At 36.2% G+C, this 27,445-nt stretch overlaps 1 protein-coding gene across 3 annotated transcripts; it reads left to right on the plus strand.

Moving 5' to 3' along the window:
• The first annotated feature begins 424 nt into the window (after nucleotides 1-424).
• On the plus strand, nucleotides 425-27,360 carry PAIP1 (poly(A) binding protein interacting protein 1). Of its 3 annotated transcripts, none has more exons than XM_079145082.1 (11): nucleotides 425-589; nucleotides 1,939-2,108; nucleotides 8,891-9,076; nucleotides 12,400-12,512; nucleotides 16,142-16,253; nucleotides 18,538-18,663; nucleotides 19,613-19,719; nucleotides 20,208-20,325; nucleotides 21,010-21,064; nucleotides 24,963-25,056; nucleotides 27,023-27,353. In XM_079145082.1, exons 2-11 carry the CDS (start codon nucleotides 2,010-2,012, stop codon nucleotides 27,114-27,116), a joined length of 1,104 nt encoding a protein of 367 aa, XP_079001208.1. In that variant the 5' UTR covers nucleotides 425-589; nucleotides 1,939-2,009; the 3' UTR covers nucleotides 27,117-27,353. The 3 variants fall into 3 exon arrangements, with proteins under 3 accessions (XP_079001208.1, XP_079001207.1, XP_079001209.1); XM_079145081.1 differs by lacking the exon at nucleotides 425-589 and adding an exon at nucleotides 875-1,352 and having other exon boundaries at nucleotides 27,023-27,360; XM_079145083.1 differs by lacking the exon at nucleotides 425-589 and adding an exon at nucleotides 879-1,112.
• Nucleotides 27,361-27,445: the final 85 nt, after the last annotated feature.

Genomic DNA, 27,445 nt, shown 5'->3' on the forward strand with positions numbered 1-27,445 from the left:
TGGGTAATAAACTACATTAAAACTAATTTCACTTGATTCTTTTTTACTTGTTTAACGTGTCTTCTAGATTATTTATAATTACCTAAGTGGCTTAGTATTTTCGAATATTTATTTCGAATATAATAGTATTTCGAATATTTATAGTAATATTTCGAATATTATATTTTTATTGGACAGCATTGGTAGAAGGTGACAAAAAAGGGTGATCTTACCGTGAAGATAGTGCATTCCTAAAATTTCTGGTGGGCCAGGAAAGGGAAGAGATTGAAGCCTGGTCACAGTAGGTGTGACACTGTGATAAATACCTACTGTGAATCCAAAGGGGAGGGCATGTTTCCATTCTGTTTTTGCTCCCCTCCCCAGCAGCTACCGGAGCAGGTGGCAGAGCTTCTTCCAGGGCCCCCTTCCCCACCCGTCCTCGGGCTCGGCTGGCTCGGGCCATCGAGCACACCTGCGCGCCCACCGAGGTGCGCATCCGCGAACCCTGCCGCCGGGCGCACGCCCCCTCCCCCCGTATTTTTATTTTCCTGGATCAACCGTCAGTCTCGCACTTCTCTCCTGAGAATCATCGAGCTGCCGGCCCGCCTGGGTAAGCGTTCCCCACTTTCCCCCAGCCGGGCCCCGGGAGCCGACGCCCGAGCCCGAGCCCGAGCCCGAGCCGGGTCGCGGGCACGGCAGCCCGTGGTCGATACGCCGCCCGCCCGGCGGCCTGCTGGGCCGCGGATGCCCGCCATCCGCCGACAGGAGGAGCCGCGACGGGCGGGTGCGCCCGGGGCCTCCGGGCCGCGGGGGGCCGCTGTGACCCGTCTTGGCCTCCGCCGCGCCGGGGGCGGGGTGCTGGGTTTTGGGGAAGAATCGTAGAGCCGAGGGCAGCTGAGGGGGGCGGGTGGTGTGGAGCGGCGGGTTCCGCCGGGGATCAGCCTGCGGTCCGCTCCGCCCGAAGCGCGGAGGAACCGGGCCCGCCGCCCAGCTCTTCCATGAGGCCTGAGTGAGGCGCAGCGGCGAGAGCCGGCCCGCGGCGCCTCCCTCCGCGTCCTATCCGGAGCGCAGCTGCCCCCGGAGGAGGAGGAGGAGGAGGAGGAGCATGTCGGACGGTTTCGATCGGGCTCCAGGTGCTGGTCGGGGCCGGAGCCGGGGCCTGGGCCGCGGAGGGGGCGGGCCTGAGGGCGGCGGGTTCCCGAACGGAGCGGGGCCTGCGGAGCGGACGCGGCATCAGCCGCCGCCGCAGCCCAAAGCCCCGGGCTTCCTGCAGCCGCCGCCGCTGCGCCAGCCCAGGACGGCCCCGCCGCCAGGGGCCCAGAGCGAGGCCCCCGCAGGCTCCCAGCGGCCTCCCCGGCCCGGGGCGCTCCCAGGTACGGAGCAGCTCTAGGGACCCCTGACTTCCTGGGCCAGCGCTTTCCCACGGCTCCCCGTGCGTGCCGAGGCCCGGCGCGCCACGTCCTCCGGTTCCCCGAAAGCATTTCCGAAGGGGCCCGCTGGTTACGGGGTAGGAACGGGCCCGGAACTGGGTTTGGAAGGTGGCTGCTGGAATCCTTTGTGCGCCCTGGCTGGGGGAGGGGCCGGGTGCGCGGTCTCCGAGTTCTGGCGTCCCGGGAGGAAGTAAAAATCTCCTCCCGGTCCCCAGCCCCAAAACGGGGCTGGGGTAAGCAACCATCCTCATTTTTAACCAACTCCTTGAAAAAGAGGGAGGGTTAAAAAAAAAGCAAAACTCTCAAGCTTTCATTTGGGAGGCAGGTATGTTTATAAATGAGCTAAAGCAAGTCTATTGTTCCTTTTTGCCGGCTTTCTGTACGTATCTTGGTGATAATCCTCAATTTTGTGTTAAACTCTTAAAACCTGGTGCTTTCTCTGATGGTGTTTTTGGTACCAAGTTGTTATACAAAGGAACGAACGCTTCTAACACCGCTTTCCACCCCCCCCCTTTTTTTTCTTTTTCAGAACAAACGAGGCCCCTGAGAGCTCCACCTAGTCCACAGGATAAAATCCCACCACAGAACTCCGAGTCAGCAATGGCTAAACCCCAGGTGGTTGTGGCTCCGGTGTTAATGTCTAAACTGTCTGCGAACGCCCCTGAATTTTACCCATCAGGTTATTCTTCTAATTATACAGTGAGTACACCCTTTTCTTACAACTGTGTTAATACTACTGGAATAATGTGATTAGTCATTAAAAAGAGCATGCTGGTGCTTTCTAAACTCCACATAAAAACATTTTATTTTAAATTAATTGAACTCATGAGTCGTTCATGAGGGAACAGCTGATTCAGGAATATGTTTTGTAGTTACATTCAAGGCATTAGTGTAAGCTTGAGAGTAGGAATTCTTGTCTGATTGCTGTCTTAGCATCTATGGAGTATCCATAAACTAATGAACATCATATTAAGAACATCTTCAATTTGAAAACTAAAACTTATTTCCAAACTTTGTGGACAACCTGTAGGTACTGGCCAAGCAAGGCTGATTTTTAGTTTGATTTTTAGCAAGATAAGTGAATATTCATTGGTAGCTTTAGGGTAAATTAAACTGGTTTTACTGTACACTAATTATGAGGTAGTTTTTTGAATGTTGAGAAATATTTACCTGGGTTTTTATTTCTGATGGCTGTTAGTCAATATGTTAAAATAGTTTTTCTGGTGTTAGTTACTTATATAGGTAGAGATGTTATAAGGGGTGTGGATATAGTGTTTACATAGGTATGGAGAACTTTTAAACTCCATTTCATATTGTCAACAATATAACAATTCTTAAAATTAGTCATATTTTTCTTAGCAGTACAAAGCACAGTTGGGATATATAGAAAGGAGTTTGGTGTGCTAGGTAAGCCCAGATGAGTAAGTGCATAGGATGGATTGTAGAAAAGTGGGAGAGGGAGTTATAGAAATAAATGATTGCTAATACTTCAGCATAAGACCTTTCTTAGTTTTATTGAAATATAAGGGACATAAGGATCATCTCAAGGCTTTATTAACAACCTTTATTAACTAGTTCATTGTCAACATTTTAGCAACATCCAAAAAGGTTTATTATTTTGACTTAAAATAGTTTTGTCTGTTTTCAAAGTTTATATAAATGAAGGTGTACAGGATATATTCTTGCTCTCTACACCAGAATTATAACACAATTTCACATTTTAACATAATTTGAAGTGATCCTCATAGAATTCTGTTGCATGCCCATATGAAGGTTCCATTTGTCTATTATGAACATTGAGTAGCTTCCACTTTGGAGCTATTATGAATAGGATTGCTATTACTGTCCATATCCTGGTGGATATATGCCTTTATTTCTCCTTGGTATATACCAAGGAGTAGAACTGCTGGGACTTGGGATCACCAACTTTAGTAGAGACTAAAATGGTTTTCCAAAGAGATCATTTCACTGTACAATGAACAGCATGATTTCTAGTTGCTCCAATTCTGGTCAGCACTTGGCATTTTCTGGTAAGCCATTCTGATGGGTATGTAATATCTGGTTGTGGGTTTAGTGTGTTTTTGTTACAACTAATGATGGCACATCTTTTTTGTAACCTTTTTTCTTTTGACTCATATTTGATGGGAAGAGCTGGACTTCATAGAAACTTTGTCTTATATAGAAAAAGCTTTGAAATTTTAGAGAGGGAAAATTATAGACCTGATGGGAAGAGTGGTTGATTTGGGGTGAAAAGGACCATCTGTCAAGTAAAGTAGAAATGAGAACAGCTTACGTTCTTGCCAGAAATTTGTATTTAGCTCAGAGAGTAAAAGAAGGATGGGGGAGTTGTGAATAAACCCTTAAGGATATTTGCCTTCTAGTAGCCACTCTAAACAGTTCCCTGTTTGTTTTCCTCCTTATTGACTTGGACTATTTTATGATATGGGAGGGGAGGATTTTTTTCACAAATGATTCCTAGGCTATGGAACAGTGTATTATGTCATGTTAGTCCACTTATCTTGAGTCACTGTCATCTTGTAGGCATTCTTCACTGTTGTCTTAGTAGATAAGCTCCTTCTGTGCTCAGTTTACCAGAGTAAGTTGTGAACTCGGAGTCTGTTAGCTTACAGGTGTATCTTCTATGGCCCTTGGTGTGTGACTTAAGAAATATTTTTTTGAAGGTTGTTTTAATTAGTTGTTCACAGTTAAATTAGATGTTGCAAATTTGAGTTTTCTGATATCTTTTGAAATTATAAGATCTGGCTGAAGAGGACTAGCATTCTGATAGAGCAAAAATTGGCTGTACCAGATTAGAGGCATAATTTTCTTTCTGGCTTGCTTCATTCATTTCCCACCCAGATTCTGTAGGCATTTGGGCTTGCTCCCTTGCTCTGGTATATTCTCTAGCCTTACAGATTTACCTTAATGATCACCTTTGGTCAAGGCTAAGAGTATTTCTCAATTCATTTTAATCATAGCAGAATCCTTGTTTTTCCTGACTCTTGGGATAAGAACTTATTGTGAGGGAAGCTTTTCCTTATACTCTCTATAATTCAAATGTACTGAGCTACATTCATTCACTCATTCAAGTAGTTGAATACTTGTTATGAGTCAAACACTGGCTATACAGCAGAAAAACAAAATTCCAGTCTTCAGAGACTCTTTTCTAGTGATCTCCTTCAGTTTTCAGAAATTTCTTGAGTTGGCTTTTGTTGTATTCATGAAAATGTGTTGTCTAATATTCCTGAGCTAAGTCTCTGTTAAGAATACATTCTTTTTCTAACAGACTTTATGGTATTTTTGCTGTGCTTTTTAAACTTTTGTCCCAAACTGTTTTCTTCAGTCCTCCTTCTAATCCTCCTGCTAGAATTTCCTAGTTTCTATTACATTGAGTTGCTGTATCCATCTATTCCTGGTTGTTGCTTCTTTTCAGACCAAACCAGTATGCCTTGAATATTTAATCATGGTTTACTTAACAGTACCAAAAATTCCCTATAGGAATTCATAGTCTTTCATAAAGCATTTATTTCCCTTTTTTTTTTTTCTTTTCTTTTTTTTTTAAAGAGTCACTGCTTTTTCCTTTACCTTTTAGTAGACATTTTCTAAATGTCTTAGTACTACTGTACTTCTCACTGACTGTGCAAACATCTACAATCTGATCCACCTATGTATATTGATACTATTTTTCGCAACAGTTAATGATGCTCTTTTTTTTTTTGTCAATTGTCATTTTAATCCACATCTTAGATCTTGAATACAATAGGACCCATGAACACAATATACATGATCTATTCAGTTTAAAAGTCCTAGTGTGCCAGGACCTGTGCTAGGTGTCAGTTACTTTTATTATTAGTCTTTCAAAAGTTCCTTTTATAATGTTATAAGAACTGAGTATTTGATACTATTTTCTGATTTGTGTGTATGTGTATGTATTACTTTTCACTCCCAAGATATTGCAACTATTATTCTTTTGCAGATTTCAAACTGTTTTATTTAGTAGTAGTCAATGTTATGAGCATCACCATTCCTCACTTACCTTCTCTTTTGACTTCTGTGGCTCTTCCTCCCAACTTCTCCCTCAAATAGCAGTCTCGGAAGTCCTGTTATTTTTTCCTATTTTATTCTTATTACTCCTACCTGTCCTGAGAGTCTGACCATCACCTTTTTAAGTACTAATAACCCTGAAATCTAATTATTCCTCAGAACTCTAGACTTGTTTACATTTGTTTGACTTCATGAGGATCTCATGTTCAAATTCAAGTATAAAACACTTCATCTTTTGCAGATCTTTCTAACTAGCTGCAGCCAAAAATTTGATGGTATATTGACTCGCCTCTCTTTCACACTCTTGCCCTAGTTCAATCCAGCTAACCTAAGTAGTCTTGACTATTTCACCATCTCAGTGCCTTGGATTAGGGTCTCTTTTCTTGACAGTGCATACCAAGTACATACCATGAAAGGTGCATTTTCCAGTTGATATCTCTCCTGGATTGTTCCATAGAATTCAAAGAAAAACAGAGCTCAAAAATATTCCTGAGCTTAAAAACCATTTAGCTCCACATTGAAGACTGAAGAAGTGTGTGCTTGGAAAAATCTGGTGCTAGAGAACTAATGCAGGCTTTGAACATGCTGGAATGCCTGTCTATTCAGAATAATGTGTCTCCTTTTTTTGCTTACAGTGGCAGGCTTTGGATTCAGTCCTCTGTTCTGATGTCTTCAGAGCAACTCCACTTTTACTTACTGGACTTCAAATTTTCTTAAGAGTTTTGTTGACTTTTTAAAAGAAGACTGGAAATCACTTTCTTTTTTTTTTTTTTTTTTATTGTAAACAAATGGGATACATGTTGTTTCTCTGTTTGTACATGGCGTAAAGGCATACCATTTGTATAATCATAAATTTACATAGAGCAATGTTGTTTGATTCATTCTGTTATTTTTTCCCTTCCCCCCACCCCTGGAAATCACTTTCTAAACTGCATTTTAACCTCAATGAATGTCATTTGATAGTAACAAAATTAGTAGCTTTAGCTGGGACTTGTGGACTTGCTTTCCTCTTTTATGAATAATAAGATACTACAAGTCCGTAAAACTACCAATTGTATATGGAAAACTTAAGTTTTAATTATAAAGTTCACACATGTACATCATTACCATAAAGAATGTTAGTTAATAAGTGCTTAACTGCTTTCACAACTTTAAAATGTAAAGTGTCAGTATTTATAATGGGAACATTTCTCCACTCCAGAGGTAAGTATTGTTTCCCCCCCACTCCAGAAATTTCTGCCTATACAAATTAAAAAAAAAAAAAAAAAAAAAAAAATTGAAGTATGGTTGGGTACTTTCTTTTTCACATACTATCTTGAAAATATTCTTGTGTGGATACATTTAAATATGTTTTCTTAAATGGCTGTATAATAGTCCATTATATGGATATACAAGTAGTTAACCAACTTCTGTTCATAGATTGTTAGATGGATTTCTTAGCAATAAACATCCTTCCACATAATGTCAAAGTTGGGTTTTAAGACTTATTATTGTTTTTGAGTGTGGTATAGAAGATAAAGGTACAGGCTTTATTCTGTGCTCAGTTCTTCTAACTAGCAGTGTGACCGTGCACAAATTACTTATTGGTATATGGCTATACTTTACTCAAACCCATGGTCTTTAGAACCAGTCTCCTTAGTGGTGTGGTGCACAAAGGCTGTATAGTCTGTCCTGTCCTCGGTTTCCGCATTTTAGCTATTCTATTTCTCAAAGGTATCAGGCCAAATACTACCTCTTCGGTGCCCATATGCTTCCTGTGACCACTTCATAGGATATCTTTCCTGATATCGGTGTGACAGGATTTTTTTTCCCCCTCGGTTTAAATGCCCAGCCATATTTTTTAGCTTCTGAATGTGTCTTCCATCATAGAATATGAGAGGAGGGATTTGTATGCTTTATTCATGGGAGACATTAAGTCATGGCCATATTCCCAGACACTAAAATAGTCCTTGGCACCTAGTAGGTGCTCAGCTCACACAGTTTTGAATGAATAACAAAAGGGACTTAACTGACACTTGTTTATTCTGTGCAGGAGGAATAGTAATGCTTATCTCAATTTTCTAGTGTTAAATCAGTTACTGCATGCAAATCCCCCACTTAAAATCCTTTTTTAAAACCATTGAAATGTTGAAATGCTGTTTGTCTCTCTCTCCAACATAGAGCTTTTCTCAGGGCATTTTTGACCATGTGTGATTTTTTTTTTTTTTTTTTTTTTTTTTTTTTTTTAAACATATGCACTAACTTTACACTTAACCTCTTGATAAAAGTACTATATTTTGGGTCTCTTTTCAGATAGTTTCTAATTTGAGTCTTTGGACAAGAGTTTCATCAAGGAACATTGTTATTTGACCGTATCTGTTGAGTAAACTTTAAAATGCTTTGGATGATATTCCGGACATTGAGAGTAGGAAGATTCTAGCCTGATACCTTTTACAAAACTCGCCTGATCAGCCCCACTGCCATTAATTATGAGGTTGGCAGCTACCAAAGTGGTATTCCCAGTGGTGGAAATTTTAGCTGGAAATTATTGCTACTATCAAAATTGGTTAGAAACCTAGCTGTATAAGCCAAAAAAGTTTCCTTCCATTTACAACATGATGAAACGTCACACTACTCTAGCTATGTGCATTTCCCTGTCTTTGGGAATTAACAGGTGATAAACCTTACTAGGTTTTTTCTTTTCAATATAGATACTGTCAAACATCTACAAGAATATGGATAGAGAGTGGAACGAGACAGATAGCTTTACCCTATGTACATGTATGATTACACGAATGGTGTGAATCTACATCATGTACAACCATAGAAGCGAAAAATTATACTCCATTTGTGTACAATGAATCAAAATGCAATCTGTAAAAAAATTATTTACATATAAAAATAATATAATGAATCTCCGTGGCTTCAATAGTAAATTACATGTGGTCATTCTTGTTTTTGTATCCCTGATTCACTCTTTTCCTCTCATTTTCAAGCAAGTCCTAAATTTTATTTCTTTGGTACATAGACTTCACTTTTATATTGTTATCGTAGTGAAATTGGTTTAAACTTTATAGCTATCTTGTAAATCTACCAAAATAGGAAGACAGTTCCCTGTCCAGCTAAATAGAGCCCTTCTATTGTTAAAATACTTAAGCGAAGAAGTATGTTGGTTTAAACTTTATAGCTATCTTGTAAATCTACCAAAATAGGAAGACAGTTCCCTGTCCAGCTAAATAGAGCCCTTCTATTGTTAAAATACTTAAGTTAAGCGAAGAAGGATAGCCCAGTGGAACTAAAATTTGTTGTATTCTTAAGAATTATCAGAGGAGGGATACTTATGAAATTTAAAAAAAAAATGCATGCTAGCGATAACCCAACTAAAAGTCACTGCATACTTGTTTTAGTTACATGGATTAAAGTGTTGGTTTTTGTGTTTTTTGATTTTTGGTCTGTAGGAATCCTACGAGGATGGTTGTGAGGATTATCCCACTCTATCAGAATATGTTCAGGATTTTTTGAATCATCTTACAGAGCAGCCTGGCAGTTTTGAAACTGAAATCGAACAGTTTGCAGAGACCCTGAATGGCTGGGTTACAACAGATGATGCTTTACAAGAACTTGTGGAACTCATCTACCAACAGGTAGGTTGGCTGATGGCATAGGGCGACCTTCCTTCAGGCCCAAGGATAATGGCTACGCTTGAGGAAAACTAGGTTTGAGTTTACCTGCCTCCACACTTGCAAATTCTTAATGGTTCTTGGGAATTTTTGGTCTGTCTAGTATAAAATTCCTATTGTTATAGATCCAAGACTGGATTCCTACCCAGCTGTGGCTGGGTAGCCACAGCTCTGTACAGGCAACATTCATAGCTGTAGCAAAGGGTCTATACATATAAGTAGTATGTAGAAAGAGATTTGGGCACTTAGGAGGAAGACAACGTAAGTGTCACCTTCCCCTCTCCCATTCTGTTTTGTAGGATCTAAAACTCAGTGCAAAAAGACCTATTTTTTCCTAAGCGTCAAATTACATTGCATTATTGGAGAAGCCAGGAAATGTCTCGCCTCATAAGTCTCTTACAAAAAGCCAGACTAAAAATGGTCTTCTCTTGAGTTTTAACATGTTTCTGTTTTTAAGACAACAGTGTCTAAGATCAGTGTGAGACTGACTCTAAATAGTAGGGCTTGAAAAGAAATACAAATTTTAGTGTTCTTTTAAGTTATTGCCAAAAGAGCAACTAAATTTTGGAATGTTTGGAAGTGTGGTCATAATAGCAAGCTGATGATTATATATCCTACATAATTCTTTTTGGCTACTTTTCCAAGTTAGACTGTTACTGGACCCTAAGATTACTCAGTAGCCAACTGTTAACTTTTAAGAAGTGTCTCAAATTTAGGAAATCTGATTCATTCTTTCTGCTTCTAAATGGATTTAAAAGAATTATGAGATAAGAAAACAAAATGAAGAAACAAGATGTATCCCATTTGTTTACAATAAAAATTTTAAAAAAAGAAGAAAATGAGATAATAAAAAAAATACTTTTTGCTTATTTCCCTGTTGAGTTTCATCTGTTCTGTAGACTGCACAAAAATGGTTCCTCAGGCCTGAATAGAGGAGTCTATCACCTGACAGGCTTCAACTATTTGTGTGATTGTCTCAAAACCAAATCTTTAAATAGTACTTAGTATTTGAAGTTTTAACATTTTGTGGTCAGTGGTATATTGACCTGATGCAGATGTTTTTCAACAGTTTTTACATTCTAATGAGGTAACTTATGGAAATCTACTCATCACAACTAACAAAAGATGACCTATTATCAAAGATGGTATATTAAACATAGGCTTTCAACTTTGATTCCTCCTCAAACACCACTAAAATAACTGTGGAATTTTTAACAGAGACCCTAAAAGGATAGAGAAGAAGAAAGTAGATAAAAGCCCAGTGGATGGGTGAGTGGTAGGTAATTGACTTGGTAGATCTGGTGTTGATTTCCAAACCAGTTGAGAACCACTCTGGCTTACTGTGCAGAATCTCTAAAAGGCTCTTAGGAGAAGGTTGGAATGAGGCTAAAAAGTTTGAGTGTCTTAAAAAATTAGACATCCTGGATCTTTTTCTACCTAGTAGCCATTTTGAAGTTTCATTCTAGCACTTCTCTAGACATTAACAAAGGAGATACTCCACCAAAAGAAAAATTAAGCCAAAGGTGAAGACATGAGAGTCACGAATCGGCAATTCTGTGGGTAGGCTAAATGAATTATCCAGATGATGGTGAAGGAGAACTGAACAATAGCCACATGCACATCAGGCTTAGAGCAGCCAGGCTTCACTGAGTAGGTTGGAAGACTACAGGAAAGATTTCCCTAGCAAGATGAGCATAACTACTGTGTTCAGGGATATTGAGAATGAATTTACAACCTAGTGAGTTTATAGATAAATCAATGAGAAATGTAAAAAATAAAAACCCAGAAAAAAAGTGAATCTAGGGAAAAAATTATGCAAAAATGGAAATCCTAATGTGATGCATGGTTAAGCTGCAAATGTAAATACAACTAAAATCATGATAATGCTGCTTAGCAAAGTGAAGGGAGTGGGTAATAGAATGAGGTGGTTTGAGCTCATCTTCCATGACGGGAAATTAGTAAGAAATAACTTCCAAATTAAAAGATCACAGAGCATGGAAATATAGCAGTTAAAACCCTTTCAGTTGAAAGAATTGAAAGCAGTTGTCTATAGGAGTAAATGGAATGCAGGTAAGGAAGTAGGAAACTGTTCAATGATAGCCTAGAACAACTTGTCTTTAAATCATATATGTGATAACTTCTAAGAAGACACTAAAGGAAACACAAATGGGAAAAGTATAAGTTTAAATTTTAAGTCTTTTGTTAAGCACATATCAGGAAAAATCATTTTTCTCCTTTATGATATGTACAGGATCACATGCGAGCAAAGAAATAGAAATAAAAATATAAAGTGCTTTATAATTATTGTATGCCAGGCAGTGCTAAGCACTTCACATGTAATTAACCCATTTAATCCTCAGTGGTTATGTTACTACTCTTATCCCCACTGTATGCATATCTAAGGAGAGAGGGTAAGTGTCTTGTCGCAGGTTTCCACCCCTAGTAAGTCGATCCAGCAGGAGCAGCATCAGGCCATTTGTGAGATCTGGTTGATTACCTTTTGACCTTGACCAGATCTCAAACTCTTAATGTGTGTGGTGTGTGTGTATTTTTTTTTTTTTTTTTTTTTTTTAAAACCTGCCATTAAGGGGTAAACTATGTATTCTATTATATTTTTCTAAGCTGCAATTAAATGAGTACTGCTTTGGCTACATCACACAATCTTTGATATTTGGTGGTTTTTCACTTTTTTGTAGCTTAGGTGTTTTGATTTCCTCTTTATAAGCCCCATTCATTTTTGGCATGTTCTTTAACTGTTAATATCTCACACCAGTTACTACTAATTACTTCTCTTTAGGAATGAAATTGCAATTCAAGAAGGTTTAGTTATGTCCAGGGTCACAAAGAAGAATGCTTTGAACTTTTGTCCTATACTGCTATACAACAAAGTCTCCTATTCTGTCCCTGAGAAGCACCACTCGTCAATAATTTTGCAGCTATTCTCATTCATGGTTATCGTTCTTTTGCATACATGTCTATGTTTTCTGCAGAAATGTATTAGCACCAAGAGATATTGTCTTCATTGCTTTCTGGTAACCTAGGTAAATATAGGTTATGGGAGAACTTGCCTAAACATTTGTTCTTCTACCTGTTGTTGGTGTAAGGTTGAGAGGGAGAATAAATTTAATTACCTTATGCCTAACAGAAAACTTCCATGTTTTTCTGTACAATATGGTTATTTTTGTGAGCCAAAATATTTTTTCTTCTTTAAAGTATTGCTAAGTGTTTGCATTAATAGCAGTGTATCTGTGTCACACAAAATCTTTTTATTTACTTATTTTTTTCAGGCTACATCTATCCCAAATTTCTCTTATATGGGAGCTCGCCTGTGTAATTACCTGTCCCATCATCTGACAATAAGCCCACAGAGTGGCAACTTTCGCCAGTTGCTACTTCAAAGGTCAGTGTGAATATGAAATTAAAGGAAAACTACATTTAAATGTACTAGAATTAAATGTATCCTGGGCTAGGGAGATAGCTCAGTTGGTAGAGTGCTTGCCTTGCAAGCACAAGGCCCTGGGTTCGATCCCCAGCACCCCAAAAAATAAAAAAATAAATGTATCCTCATTTCTCAAGATCATACATTATATAAAATTGCAGGGGGGAAATAGGGTGGACCATTCTTATTTGCATGATATTGAAAACTTATGATCCAGTATATCAGTTTTTTCCCCCTCTAATGATCTTTGCTGTTGGTTTTGTATTCAGAAAGGAATTGTTTTTTCCAAGATCTTAAAAATGATCACTTACATGTTTGAGTACTTTCATAGTTTTGAGAAAGGATCTGATTTTATTTAAATTAGAATAAAGTGAACATTTCATTTCTTTCATGGTTTATTTGAATTGCCACCTTCATCACACTACATTCTTAAATTTGAGTTTTAAATCAGGACTTATATTCCATTTATCACTTCCTTCTAGTTACCACATAGTTATAAAAAGCCTCTTCATATTTTAAATATCTGGTATAGTTATTTTTCCTTTTTTTTGTGGTATCTCATCTGTTTCCACTAGTGAATTTTAGAATCAGTATTCGGATTATACAACCCTGTGGGAATTTATTTATTAGATATTTGGGGGATGGTATTGAATTCATAAACTAATATAGGTAAAATTAACATTTGAATAGTCCTTAGTAACAGGTTGTCTTCAAGTTTATTATACTTCTGTCCATACTTTCTTTAAAGATACTTTAATGGTACTGAGTATGTAGCTCAGCAGTAAAACATGAGCTTAGCACAGGGCACCAAAAAAAACAAAACAAAACACAGCCTTCTAACTGTGTGGTTAAACTGCAGTGGGACTGAATAAAAGTTCTAAAAGTAGCTGGGTTGGTCATGTCTGTAATTCCTGTCATTTGGGGGACCAGGACAGGAGGATCACAGCTTCAAGGCTAGTCTCAGCAGCTTAGCAAGACCTTTCTCAGAAAATAAAAGACGCAGGCAGTGGTAAAGTGCCCTGGATTCAATCCCCAGTACCAACAACAAAAAATTCTAAAAGTAGATCTGAGAGAGAATTAAGCTTAAGTTCAAAGCCAGTCTCAGCAAAAGCGAGGCACTGAGCAACTCAGTGAGACCCCATCTCTCTAAAAGAAATACAAAATAGGACTGGGCATGTAGCTCAGTGGTCAAGGCCCTCCCTGGTACAAAAAAAAAAAAAAACAACTGCAAAACAACAAAAAGTATAATAGTAAATTATAAGGGGAAACAATGACAATTAAAAATCTTGGATTGGTAAAGCTCTTTCAAGCAAGACAACCACAGGTCCTAAAACAGGAGAGTAACAAATTTAGTTACATATAAATTATTACATTTGGGGGTAAAGCATTAATTTATATGAAGTAAAAATAGGAAAACTTAAAACACATGACAGTAAGCTCATTTTTCTGATATTAAAAGAAAGACCTTAGGAATAAGAAAAAGATCAGTATTTTAATAGAAAATTTGGAATGGTTCTGTATGGGTACAGTTAGGAAAAATGTAAATGACAAAGTTATAAAAAAAAAACCATATTTCTAAAGAAATGCAAATTATAGCTTCTGGACAGATAGTAAGTAGGTACTTCTAGGACATAGGATGCTAGAAAGCTTCCCTTATCATATTCCCCAGAGCTCTTCACTCCTGGCTGTACCTTCCAGTTACCCAGACACTTAATGCCTGAGATCCTCACCTTTCCTCTGGAAGTACAGGTATAATTAGACTGAGGTGAAAACTGGTGTTTTGGGTTTTTTTTTTTTTTTTTTTTTTTTTAAACTAAGTGGTTCTGTATAGCTGTGGTTGAGAACCATCCTTCTGATTTTCTTTGGCTCTGTGTACTTCTATAGTACTACTTCTATAGTACTATAATATTGTCAAAGATGACATTGTGTAGAAATGCTAATGATACAAGTGGAGAGCAGGGCATGATTCTTTTGTACATACTTTGGCAGAGTGAAGGTAACTTCACCACCATTTACTACTTGGTTACTGTGGTATTGGGGAAAACTTTGATCTTTTCCCATTTTTACCTTTCTGAAATAAAAGCACATTGTTTTTGTAATCAAATACTTAGCTTTAAACAGCTTAGGGACTTTCACCTAATAATTGACCAGGACAGGGATTTAATTTGCTTTTGCACATACATCAGCATGTCCTAATGTATAATCTCATGGTTTTGGCATTTTACAAAAGAAAAAGGTAGTTTTCTTCAAAACTCTTACCTACAAAGTTTAACACAAAAAAAGTAGCCAGTATGGTGCTTGGATAGCTGTGTTAGCACTGATTAATGTTTTTCATTATTAACCAGAGCATTATCTATAAGCTTCCCAACTTTTCTGATGAGGAATTTAGTGTGTATAAGAAGCTAATATTTTTAAATATTTGGCTCAGAAGATATTGCTCAATTAATAATAGGTTGTGAGCATTGAAATTGGTCACATAGGCAAATAAGCTATACTGTACTGACCAATGGTATATGCCTGAGCAAGACATGATATCTTTAACTTTGTTTAAAAAAAAAAAAAAAAAAAAGTTGGGGTACAAACATAAATTGGCTATATGGAAGCCATTCATTCTCCCTTTTCTTTAAAAAGAACAGCTGTTAAAATCAATTTTATAAAACAAATGACTTACCTCTTTAACAGTGGTAAACTTACAAAAATCCATTTTAGTATCAGTGGCTTAGTGTTATCATTCACTTTGGGAGGCAGTGACGGGCTTACCATGACCAATTAGATGCCTCGTAGGAACTGATGAAAAGCTCCAGGAGCATTACTTTTTGTTACCTGTGTGAGGCAAATGGGCCAAATTTTTTGTTTTTTGTTTTTGTTTTGTTTTGGTGGTTTCAGCTAAGATTTTTCTTCCTAGAATACTTCTATGTATATAATGAGAAATAAAAGAATAATGAATTAATTCATTTTTAGCTTAGAAGCCATCCGTATTTTTAAAGATCCACTTCAAAGTTCTTATATTCAAAAAAGTAGAAAACAGTTTGGATAAAAGCAGTGCTTTCTTAACAGTACGCCCCATAAAACATAAAATGAGGCTCCCTCCCCCCCACTTTGGCACCAGTATGCATTGAACCTCATGGAACCTATATTGCTTAAAAACATTACAAACTGCCAGGTGTAGTGGCATACACCTATAATCCTAGCAACTCAGAGGCTGAGGCAGGGTGATGGCAAATTTGAGGCCAACCTCAAAAACTTAGACTCTCTCTCAAAAGTAAATAAAAAGGACTGGGAATGTAGCCTCATGGTAAAGTACCCCTGGGTTCAATTCCCAGTGCTCTCCCCATTCCCTCACAAAACAAACAACATAATACACATTTGATCAGATAGTTTTATTTGTAATTTCTTAAAACTAGGAGGCTTAGTCTGAAAAGATAACGTAGCTAGATGTCTTTAGAAGAGAATGCTTAGAAAAAATTGGGGGCATTGGGTCATTGTGTTTGAATCTGTTGTTGTGAACAACCAAACCAACAAGGGTCATTTTGTGTGACCACTTAAAAAGACAAAACAATGTGAGATTATTAAAGATATGTCTCTATTAGATGTCGGACTGAATATGAAGTTAAAGATCAAGCTGCAAAAGGAGATGAAGTGACTCGAAAACGATTTCATGCATTTGTACTCTTTCTGGGAGAACTTTATCTTAACTTGGAGGTGAGAAGATATTTTTTCTTTTGTTAAGTGCTAACAAGACCTGAAAATGTAAATTTATGTCAAGAATTTTTTGTTTATATTGTACTTCTACAACATCAAAAGTGAAATAAAAGGGGGAAATGGGAAAGAAAACATTTCAGTACCTACTCAGTGGTAATATCATAATGTCTATGCTGTAACTTTTGTTTCTTGTGGGCAGGATGTTGGAAAATAATTACTGAGCTTTTAAGTCCTTATGTGTTTTTAGGAAGCTATAGTTGTTTACATGTGTGCTTGGACTTTTGAGAGAGTCATACCTGTGAGTCCTTGCATTGTAAATATTAATACATTTAGTATGTTGACTTTAGACCACAGCTCAGAGCAACTTACTCAGCAGAACACAAAGCTTTGATCCTTTTTTGTGTGTGTATGTGGTGCTTGGGATTGAACCCAGGGCCTGTGCATACTGGGCAGACACTACTACTGAGCCACATCCCCAGCCCTGAACACAAAACTGAGTGAAGAATAGAGTTTATGCTTTTCACCCTGATTCACCCAGAGTAGTTAATTTTTAAATTTTTCTTATTTTTAAGTAAACATCAAATATTTATGGTATATAACTTGTTTTGGTGTACATATATTGGATACTGACTAAATCAAGCAATTTAACATGTGAATTATATCAGGTATCTTTCTTACAGTAAGAACACTTCAAATCTACTTAGCAGTTTTTAAGTATATGATGTATTGTTAATTATAGTTATGATGTACAACAGATCTCTTGAACTTAGTCTTCCTGTTTAACTGACATTTTGTGCCCTTTGATCAATATCTCCTCATTCCTCAGCCCCAAGAATAGTTTGTTTTCCTGTTTTTATATTCATCTTCCACATAAAAATGCATTTGTAGCCAGGTGTGGTGGCACATGCCTATAATCCCAGCAACTTGGGAGGCTGAGGCAGGAGGATAGCAAGTTTGAGGCTAGCCTCAGCAAACTTGGTAAGGCCCTAAGCAATTTAGCAAGACCCTACCTCAAAAATAAAGGACTGGGGATGTGCCTCATTGGCAAAGTGTTCTGGGTTCAATCTCCAATACCAAAAGAGAAATTGCATTTGTACAAAGCCTATAATTGAACATGTTTCTAAATTGAGGTGATATGCTTGTTAGTAGATAAATGCTGAATTCTTACTGTGTAATTTATTTTTTAATTGAATCCTAAAAAATGGGTGTAAGAGCTTTTTTTGTGGGGTGGGTTTTCAGGGATTGAACCCAGGGGCACTTGACCACTGAGCCACATCCCCAGCCCTATTTTGTATTTTAAAGACAGGGTCTCACTGAGTTGCTTAGTGCTTTGCTTTTGCTGAGACTGGCTTTGAACTTGTGATCCTGACTCAGCCTCCTAGCTGCTGGGATTACAGGATTGCTCTATTGCACCGGGCCAGTTTAGAGCCTCTTAAAAATTTTAAGAGTTTAATACAAATACCATAATATTGTAAACATTAGTAGACAGATGAATCTATCAAATGTGCATCTCCATCAGGATACCTAAAAGTCTCTGTCCAGTCCCTAATTTATTATCCTTTTTTTAAAACCAGAGGAAGATTTAAGTTTTAAAAAAATTTCATACCTTTTTTTCAGTCTGATTTTTATGAGCCAAAATAAGAGCACCTGTTTAAAATGTTCCCTAAGAGTCATTTTTAAAATATTTTTGTAAATATTGTAGACCTTTATTTTATTCATTTATTTATATGTGGTGCTGAGGATCAAATCCAGTGGCTCACACATGCTAGGCAAGCACTCTCTACCACTGAGCCCCAATCCCAGCCTGTTAAGGGTAATTTTTAAGAACATTTTTGAGCATTTCCTGTGTGGAAGTAATGATGTGGTGACAGTATAAAGTTATGGCATGGTTCCTGCACCTAAAATTCTTGTAGCAGATGAGATGGCTATGTATACCACTAATGCAAAACAGTATGATGAAACATAATGAAGTAGAATAAGATGTTTTGTGATTGATAAGGGGTAGCTTAAATTAAAGCATACTCTTATGAATCAGTAACATCAAATTTTCTTGTTCATGTTGTATATGATAAATAGGATTAAAATTTACCTATAGTTTTCAGTTTTATATTATAGAGGTCTTATTTACATGTAGAGTAATTATAAGGAATTCTGTGGAGATAGAGTGTGTTCCTCTGATTATTGTATTTAAGAGACTTATTTTGCCACCATCTAATTGTTAGACCATTTATCTCTCTATTATATTTGGGCATTGTTGCTTTTAATTTTCTTTTTGTCCTGAAAGATCAAGGGAACAAATGGACAGGTTACAAGAGCAGATATCCTTCAGGTTGGTCTGCGGGAATTGCTGAATGCCCTCTTCTCTAATCCTGTGGATGACAACTTAATTTGTGCAGTAAAATTACTGAAGGTACTTTTTAAAAATTTAACTGGTTTGCTCATTTATAATGTAGAGAAAGGAATGTATAGTGCACAAATGAATTCAAGATTTTTTAAAACTGAACTTTGATATTTTACTTTACTCTTCAATATGTTGGAAGAACCATACAACATATTTATTGTATATATAAGTATCATGATTTAGAAGTGAAAAATAAACGTTCTTTACCCCCATTCCCATCTGTAAAGTCCCTTTCCTTCTCTTCCCATGTTTGATTGTGTGATCTAATAAAGATCTTATTCTTCTGACTTTTTTTTTCCCCACCTAATGAAAGATCTTAGGTCTTTCTGTGACATACAGATTTATTCTGTGTTAAGTAACTTCCTAGTATTCCATTATATTCATAAACTTTGTTTATTAATATTGGGTTATTTACAGTTTAGCCATTGTAACACTGCTAGATATCTTTAATCATGTCTTTATATGTGTAGATATTTCTGTAGGTTAAATCCCTTAACATGAACTTGGTGGGTCACTGTGCATGTGTACTTCATATTTACAAGTAACACCTAAGTTTCTTTTCAAATGACTAAATTGGGAAGTACTTCCAATAGTAAATGAGTAACACCTCTTTCTCCACATCTGACAATGATAGATAAAATAAGTTTTGGGTTTTGTCATAGATGAATAAAAACAAACCCTCATTTTACTTTGCATATTCCTGATCAGTATGATTTAAGCATTCCTTCATGTTTATTAGCCATTTTTTTATTTCTGTGAATTGCCTGTTCATATCAATTTATTTTCTTGATGGAATTTTTAAATCAAAGCTTCTGTATTTGTACATTTTAAAAAGTGACATGCTCATTAAAATGTAATAACCTCTCTTTGGTAATATAGGGAATATAATCATTGAAATGAAACAAAAATTCTGTCTACACTATCGAATTCCTTAGTTTGCTGACTCCTGCTTCTTTAGTTGACAGGGTCAGTTTTGGAAGATGCCTGGAAGGAAAAAGGAAAGACTGATATGGAAGAAATTATTCAGAGAATTGAAAATGTTGTCCTGGATGCAAACTGCAGCAGGTAGGAAAAGAAGCCAGTAGATTTCAATTTCTTGCCTTTTCTTTTTAATCTGCTATACTTCATCAGAATAATAGAAATCTTAGACTGATCTACACACATTTTCTTCAAAGGCATATTTTACATGTGGCTTCTCACTAGTTACTTTCATCCACTTATGTTTAAAAAAAGAATTATGATTTTCCTGTGGTGAGATGAGTCTTGTGAAAAATACTTTATTTGCATAAAGAACTACCACAAGAATAGTAAGAGACTAAATGTTTAAAGGGTAATTGTTGGCTTTAAGACTCATATAGTCATAGTTAGGTGGAACAGATTTCAAGGTTCTGTTTTTAAAAAAAACTGAATTTATCATTTTTGGAAACATCTAAAAAAATTAAAGCATTGGGTGTACATGTTAAATTTAGGATATAAAGTTTTACAAGTCTGTATTTTAGACCCCAACAGCACTTAACGGGATACATGAATTCATTTTCAACTTTTCTCTGCAGAGATGTAAAACAGATGCTCTTGAAGCTTGTAGAACTCCGGTCAAGTAATTGGGGTAGAGTTCATGCAACTTCAACGTACAGAGAAGCAACACCTGAAAATGATCCTAACTACTTTATGGTATGTCAATGTTTATATTTTAAGTTTTGCTTACTGCTTGAATTCAGTTTTGGAAGTTATGTAAAGCTATTCTAATAATTCAGTCCCTAATAACACTTTTCACTGGCATAGAATCACATAGGAATCAACAGACAAAGTAAATCAAGACGAGTTCCTCCAGTGAAGGCTTGGACTTGAGCAAGCATAGAGATGCCAAGAGTTTTTCTAGAAAAATCGGCCATAGTCCTGCATCTCAGATTCTACATGTTATAGCAGAGTAAAATAAAGTGAAGCTACAGGGCTAATGGTGCCCTGTAGCTTCTGATATGACTAAACATAAAGCAGCTATGGAGAAGTACACCCACAACCTTGGTCTTAGAAATTCTTAAAGCTGTGTAGGGTGGGGGTGGGGGGCAGAAACCACACCTAAAAATGAACTGACACTAAATCACAATGCATAACAGAATATTCACCAGGAATATGACAGACACTAGACTGCAGGGTTAGAACTACAAGGGCATGAGATAATGGAATAAAAATCTAAAAATCATAGACTTTCCTGGTAAAATGGAATAGCTGCTGAAAAGTGAAAGGTTTTTTGATTATTCTTGCATTACTAAGTGGAAGATAGTAACAACAGCTATGCTGCACTAATATACTTTTAAAAATTCTAAAAATGATTATAATCACTTTGATTCATCCTAGAATGAACCAACATTTTATACATCTGATGGTGTTCCTTTCACTGCAGCTGATCCAGGTATGTTCTCTATCATATTCCACGCCCCCCCCCCCTTTTTTTTTTTTTTTTTTTTTTTTTTGTAAACCAGTAAATTACAGAAAACCACTCCTCCTCACCAGTACAAAATTATAGCTTTTTGATGACTTCACAGCACTTTCAAATATTGGGGTAAAGATTTGTCTTATATAGTATAGTCTTTATAAAGACCACTTGCCATTTCAAATGGAAATTTGACTGTATAGTGTTTGTCACTCTAATAATTAAGAATTAGAAGAATCCCTCAATTAAATGCAGTCATTTTTATTTCATATTTCCTTTTAATGTTTTGTTTTCATACTCTTAAACTTTCAAGAGGTTAGGGTGGAAGGGAAAGATGGTTCTAGTTCACTACATAGTCAGCAGCTTATATGGGTTAATATTATAGATATTAAGAATTACAGATTTCATTAATACTGATTCAGAGTTAATTAAAATCTAAATCTTTGGGTACTTCCCCTTCTAGAAAAGGGTCATTTATAGAAAGATAATTTCGCCTGTGATAGATGGAACTGTAGGGTAAGCAAGAGAATTTTTATTTGGTACAAACTACAAGCAGCTTATAGTTGGGATTTTTCTATTTGTTTGCTCTGAATAGCAGGCATTGATTGTTACGTGCCTCTATCACAAAGGAGTGCCTAGTTAGGGTGAGGAAGTAGAATTAAGTTACTTGCTAATGCTTTCCAATGTGATTATGCCACTTACTAGTTCTACCAGCAGCTCATGAAATGTCCTGCCCCTTATCCTTGGCAACATTTGTTATCAGACTTTAATTTTTGCCAGTCAGATTGTATGAAATTCTATCTTGTCATTTTATTTCCCGGTCTAGTCATATTAAATTTATTTTCCTATTGACCTTTTGAATTTCTGCTTTTGGAAATTTACTATTTGTACTTTTTTGCCAGTGTTTGTGTTCTACTTTTTTTTCTTATTGATTTGTAATTCCTTATGTAGTCTAGAAAAAGATGATCTTGGCTGAGGGTTTGTTACCTTCTTCCAGTGTTTGGTTTTCTATTTTGTTTGTCTTGCTTGTACTGCTTGTACTTCCTATTGTTACTTACTCTTAAATTCTTTTTCTTTAAAAAAATCTTTTTTTTTTTTTTTTTTTTTTTTTTTTTTTTTTTTTTTTGTGGTGCTAGGGATCGAACCCAGGGCCTTGTGCTTGCAAGGCAAGCACTACTCTACCAACTGAGCTATCTCCCCAGCCCTGCTTTTCATACGTTTTAACCCGCCTGGCTAATTTTTATGTATGGGATATAGTAGGAATTAAATATTTCTGTAGTTTTATCTCAGCAACAGGTATTTAGTCATCATCCTTCTTAGTTATAAGTCCCTCTGTTGTACACCTTGTACCTTGTTCATGCTGTTTCTACACCAATACCACACCTTTAATTCTTATTTTGCTCTAAGTCTGCCATGTCTGGTAATACAAATCTTTCTTCACTTAATCTTCAGTTACCTAGATTCACATTGATTCTCTGTTCTTCATCTTTGTCTAATCTGTTTGTCCTATTTCCATTGACTACTTCATTGATGGAAATTCAGATTTTGTCAAACTGAATTTTGTTTTACATTTTTTCCAAATTATCTTGACTGAGTTTCAAATTCGGTTTTGTTTTCATACTTTTGTTTTCTTTTTAGTCTTACTCTATTTGATTTTCACACAGATTGTAGCCTATGTCCTGATATTTTTATTGAAAGTTCATCCTTAATTGTCTTAAAACTTTCTTTTGGAAATGATTTCAAACTTAACAGAAAAGTAGCAAAAAAAAAAAAAAAAAAAATTATACAAAGAATATCCATCTACTCTTTACCCAGATATAATTTTTGTTAATAGTTTACTCAGTTTACCATTTTTGTCCTCTCCATACTTTTTTCCCTAAACTTAGTTTATATAAGACAATAGGTATATAATATCTATACTAATATATAATATATATAATATTATATATTATGGCTCTGTATGAATGCTTCAGTATTTTAACTGTGTTTTGTTTTTCTTTATGAAAAACCTCTTGTGGCTTGGATTTTAGGAACCTTTATCCAAAGTGGTTTCAGATTCACTTCTGTCAGGAGCCACAGAGATATTACTGACTTGGAACAAGTTAGCTTTTTTGTCAGAGTTCTTTATATGGGTAGTAGAAATTCGGTAGTATAGGCTCATTGTTACAAACTCTCTGGGGAAGCAATTTCTCAAGCGCCCTGACCCCATTCCAAACCCAGGCTGACATCCAAACTTCCATGCTATTTCTTTGCCACTGAGTTATTTTTCCTCTTCCCATCTTTTGTTTAAGCTATTAGCCCTTGGAAGGTCTCAGGTTTGTACAGGGTTAGATGATTGTGAGTATGGATTCATCTTCCTTTTAACATGGACCTAAGACCTTGTTTTTGAAAATCTTTCCAAGCCTCTTGGGCACTGAGATCAGTACCATCTGTCAGCTTCCCTGCTGCAGCAGCTGTAGCTTATGTCTTTCAGTTCTTTTTCATTAGACAGTTGGTGGCTTGATTTTTTTTTAATGTATCCATAATATTTAAAAGAATGTCTTATCTAATAACCTCAATCACTGTAACAGAAAGGTTTTATGATTAAAAATGTCTTTAAGTTGCCACATTTGAAGTCAAAATACTATCAACCTTTAAAACTGAATTAGTTTTATAGAGACTGACAGGCTTGGAGAAACATGGACTTTACCCAGTCTAATGTAATTATTATGCCCTCTCAAAATTTGAGGTGACTTCTGTTCATAAGAAACTAATTTAAGGTAATTAATCATAATATACACTAATCCATTTTATTATTCACTGGTAAAAGGACTCAATAGATTAATATGAATCTATAAAGGTACTAACTGCCTTCCTACAACAGCTGGCCAGAGGAGAGCTGTCACCTCTATCCCTTTAGAAGACTCAACTTAGTGAAAGGTGGCAGAGCTGAAACCTAGATCAGGTAGCTTCCTTTTCTGGTTAGTAAGGGAAGGAAGAAAAAAAAGATTCTATACTCAGAACCTTTGGTAGGTTAACCTATTTGTATTAAACCATTTGCCATTACCTGATAGCCAGAGAGCTTACTTTACTGCTAGAGGAGCAATGAGGGAGCTGGAAGCTAGGAATGTTTGAAATTTTCCTTGAAGGAAGAATAGGAGTATGGAAGAAAGTGTTCTTCCAAAACAACCATATAGCCAGAATTTTGTCTGATGGAAAGCAGGGTAGAGACTTGACTATGGAATGTACTCTGGTATATTTCCAAATTTGATTTCCAAATGTATATAATTATTTTAAGATTTATGAACCTACTATGGTGCAAAACAAGTATTTAGTTAGCTTTTTCATCACTGTGATCAAAATACCCGACAAGAACTTAGAGAAGGAAAAGTCTTATTTGAGGCTTATGGTTTTAGAGGTCTCAGTTCATGGTTGGCCAATTCCATTGCTCTAGGCCCATCGTGAGGCAACACATCATGGGGGAAGGACCCAGTCGAGGAAAGCTGCTCAACTCATGGCAGGGTCAAGAAGCAAAGAAAGGGCCACAAGGAAGATGTACCCTTCCGGAACATGTGCCAAGTGATCCTCATCCTCCAGGCACATGGCACCTACCATAGTTACCACTCAATCAGTCCATTCAAATTCTGATGAACTGATTATGTTACAGTTTTAGTAAGCGTATCAATTTACCTCTGCGTTTTTCTTCATTAACAAGAGCTTGTGGGGATATTCTATATCCAAACCATAACAGCAAACCAATTGGAATATAAGTTTTATGAAAGCTATTTTACATATTCTATTTAAATGTCAGTCATAATGTTAAAAAGGATTTTTAAAAGCAGCTGGTCATTTCATGATTTCTTTTTTCAGCATTTAGTTTTTTCCTGTTGTCTTATAGATTACCAAGAGAAGTATCAAGAATTACTTGAAAGAGAAGACTTTTTTCCAGATTATGAAGAAAATGGAACAGATTTATCAGGGGGTGGTGATCCGTAAGTTTTCTTTAATACTGATTTTCTTTGTGAAGTTTCTCTAGCAAATTTTTAGATGGTCATTAGACTAGAAAAAAGGAGATCGTGAAAGAATAGCATCTTGATTTGATGCTGTTACAGTACAATACATAGAAGTGCTTATATATCAAAAATATTCAGAAATCATTTGGAAATTTCATAGACTGATTCTGGAAATTATAGTCAAGAAGGAAAAACTTAAATGGTGGTATGCTTAACTATAATTTTTTAAACAGTTTCTATTATACCTAGATTTTAAGAAGCTTTAATACTTTAGTAAGAAGATCTGGGCAGATTCTTTGCCTGTTTCTGTATAAGATAGGAATAAATAGTACCTTCCTCAAGTTGTTTTGAGAGTTAAATGAGAATTTAAAATATCTGACAGCCTTTTGGCAATAGTAAAAGACTCAAATCTTAGTTGTTAAAGGATAGATGAAAAGTGAAGAAAACAGATTATTATATAGAAATGTTTGGGCTGACAAGATGTAAGTTATAGTCCTATTCTCATATCTGTTTCTTCACCTGCCACTTTCCCAGCTCAGTTAATAGTTATTGTATATTTCAACAAGCTATTTAGGTTCTTTTCTTCCTAAGTAAGAGGTGGTGGGTAGAGGGGATAAATTATGTCTGACTTTAATTTTTCTTATTTCTCATCTCGTGGGTTCTTGGTTTTTTTTTTTTTGTTTTGTTTTGTTTTGTTTTTTAAAGTGAACTGCCTCCATTTTAGTGATGTTAATTATAGTCAGTTTAAGATCTGGAAATACAATGTTGCTATGTTTTTATACTTGTTTAATAGAAAACTACAAGAATTTAAGTACCCAGGCAGGACTAGGAAAGTTCAGTCCTGCTTGGTATACCACTGGACAGTAAAAGCCACTTTTGGCATTGAACTTCAGATTATTCTCTAAAGTTTTGTTCAGTAAACATTATACTCTTTTGCCCTAATGTGCTCATGGTTGTTTCAGCACACAGCCTTATAATGGAAATGGGGAAGAATCTGAAAGATGACGACTCATCACCAGTGATAGCATTGGCAAAATACTTTGGTTGCACTTGTAGATAGAGGGATTGTTGAGGGTTAGAATGGGAGGGCAGGGTAGACAGCATCATGTGGTGGGCAAAAATGTAGAAAGGGGAAAGATCTTGAATCAAAATCTATCCCTGCCAAATACACAATCAGAATTGTACATTTACTAAACTTCCCAGGGTGTCTTTTTAAAAATCTCAAATATTTAAAATGAAAATGATGGTAGTATTTATCTTTTTAAGATGACTATGGAAATTCAGTGAGAATGAGTAAGTCTTTAGTTAGCACTTTATGTCCCTCCCATACTTCAGCAAGGAAACTTTGCTTTCTATCATTTTAAACTTCCTAAGAATTGAGGGGGGAAAAATCTGCAATAGATGATCTAAAAAGTAACTTTCTATTATGGAAGTCTAATTCCAGGTAAATGGGATTGTGACTAACTAGTCATTTTAGGAAGAACCTAGCAGAAACCATAACAGGAATAACACTTTTTTGATGTTAGATGTAACAATAGGAAGGACAGTATTTTCTGATGTTAAGTAGGTATGAAATAATAAAGCACCACCAAAGGTAAATGGAATATCTGAAGTTATGTTCTAGTTAAAGTGTACTTGTTTATCCATAAGGTGTAAATTGATATCAGTCTTGAACCCCAAGTTTATATGTCAAGCCTTGATTTTAACTTTAGATCAATAAACGTATAAAAATATAAGTCTTCAACACAAGGAACTCAAAATTGTATAAAAGTTTACTTATCAAAATAAGCATTTGGTTTTCTGGGGACTGTCACTTTTATGCAATTCTGAAGATAGGCTTGTTTTATTATAATTCAAGGTAAGAAAATGTCACGAATTCTTTTTGTGGTTTTACATCTTTCTAAATTGAAACGTTAAACCTCTGAATCATCTTTGGCTTTTACAGATATTTGGATGATATTGATGATGAGATGGACCCAGAGATTGAAGAAGCTTATGAAAAGTTTTGTTTGGAATCAGAGCGTAAGCGAAAACAGTAAAGTTAAATTTCAGCATATCAGTTTTATAAAACAGTTTAGGTATGGTGATTTAGCAGAACACAGGAAAGCAAGAAAATGTCACACTTATACCAAATTAAGGATGTTGAGTTATGTTACTAATGTATGCAACTTTAATTTTGTTTAACACTATCTGCCAAAATAAACTTTATTCCCTATAACTTAAAATGTGTATATATATAAAATAGTTTATTATGTACAGTTAATTCCACTGTTTTGGCTGCAATAAAATTGATTTTGAAATAAATGAAATGTTGAAAGTAAATTTTGCTAGCTGGTTAGATACTTATACCTTAAGTTCTTGAGGGGGA

This window comes from Sciurus vulgaris (genome assembly GCF_902686455.1).
Source record: "Sciurus vulgaris genome assembly, chromosome: 6".
NCBI classification, from domain to species: Eukaryota; Metazoa; Chordata; class Mammalia; order Rodentia; family Sciuridae; genus Sciurus; species Sciurus vulgaris.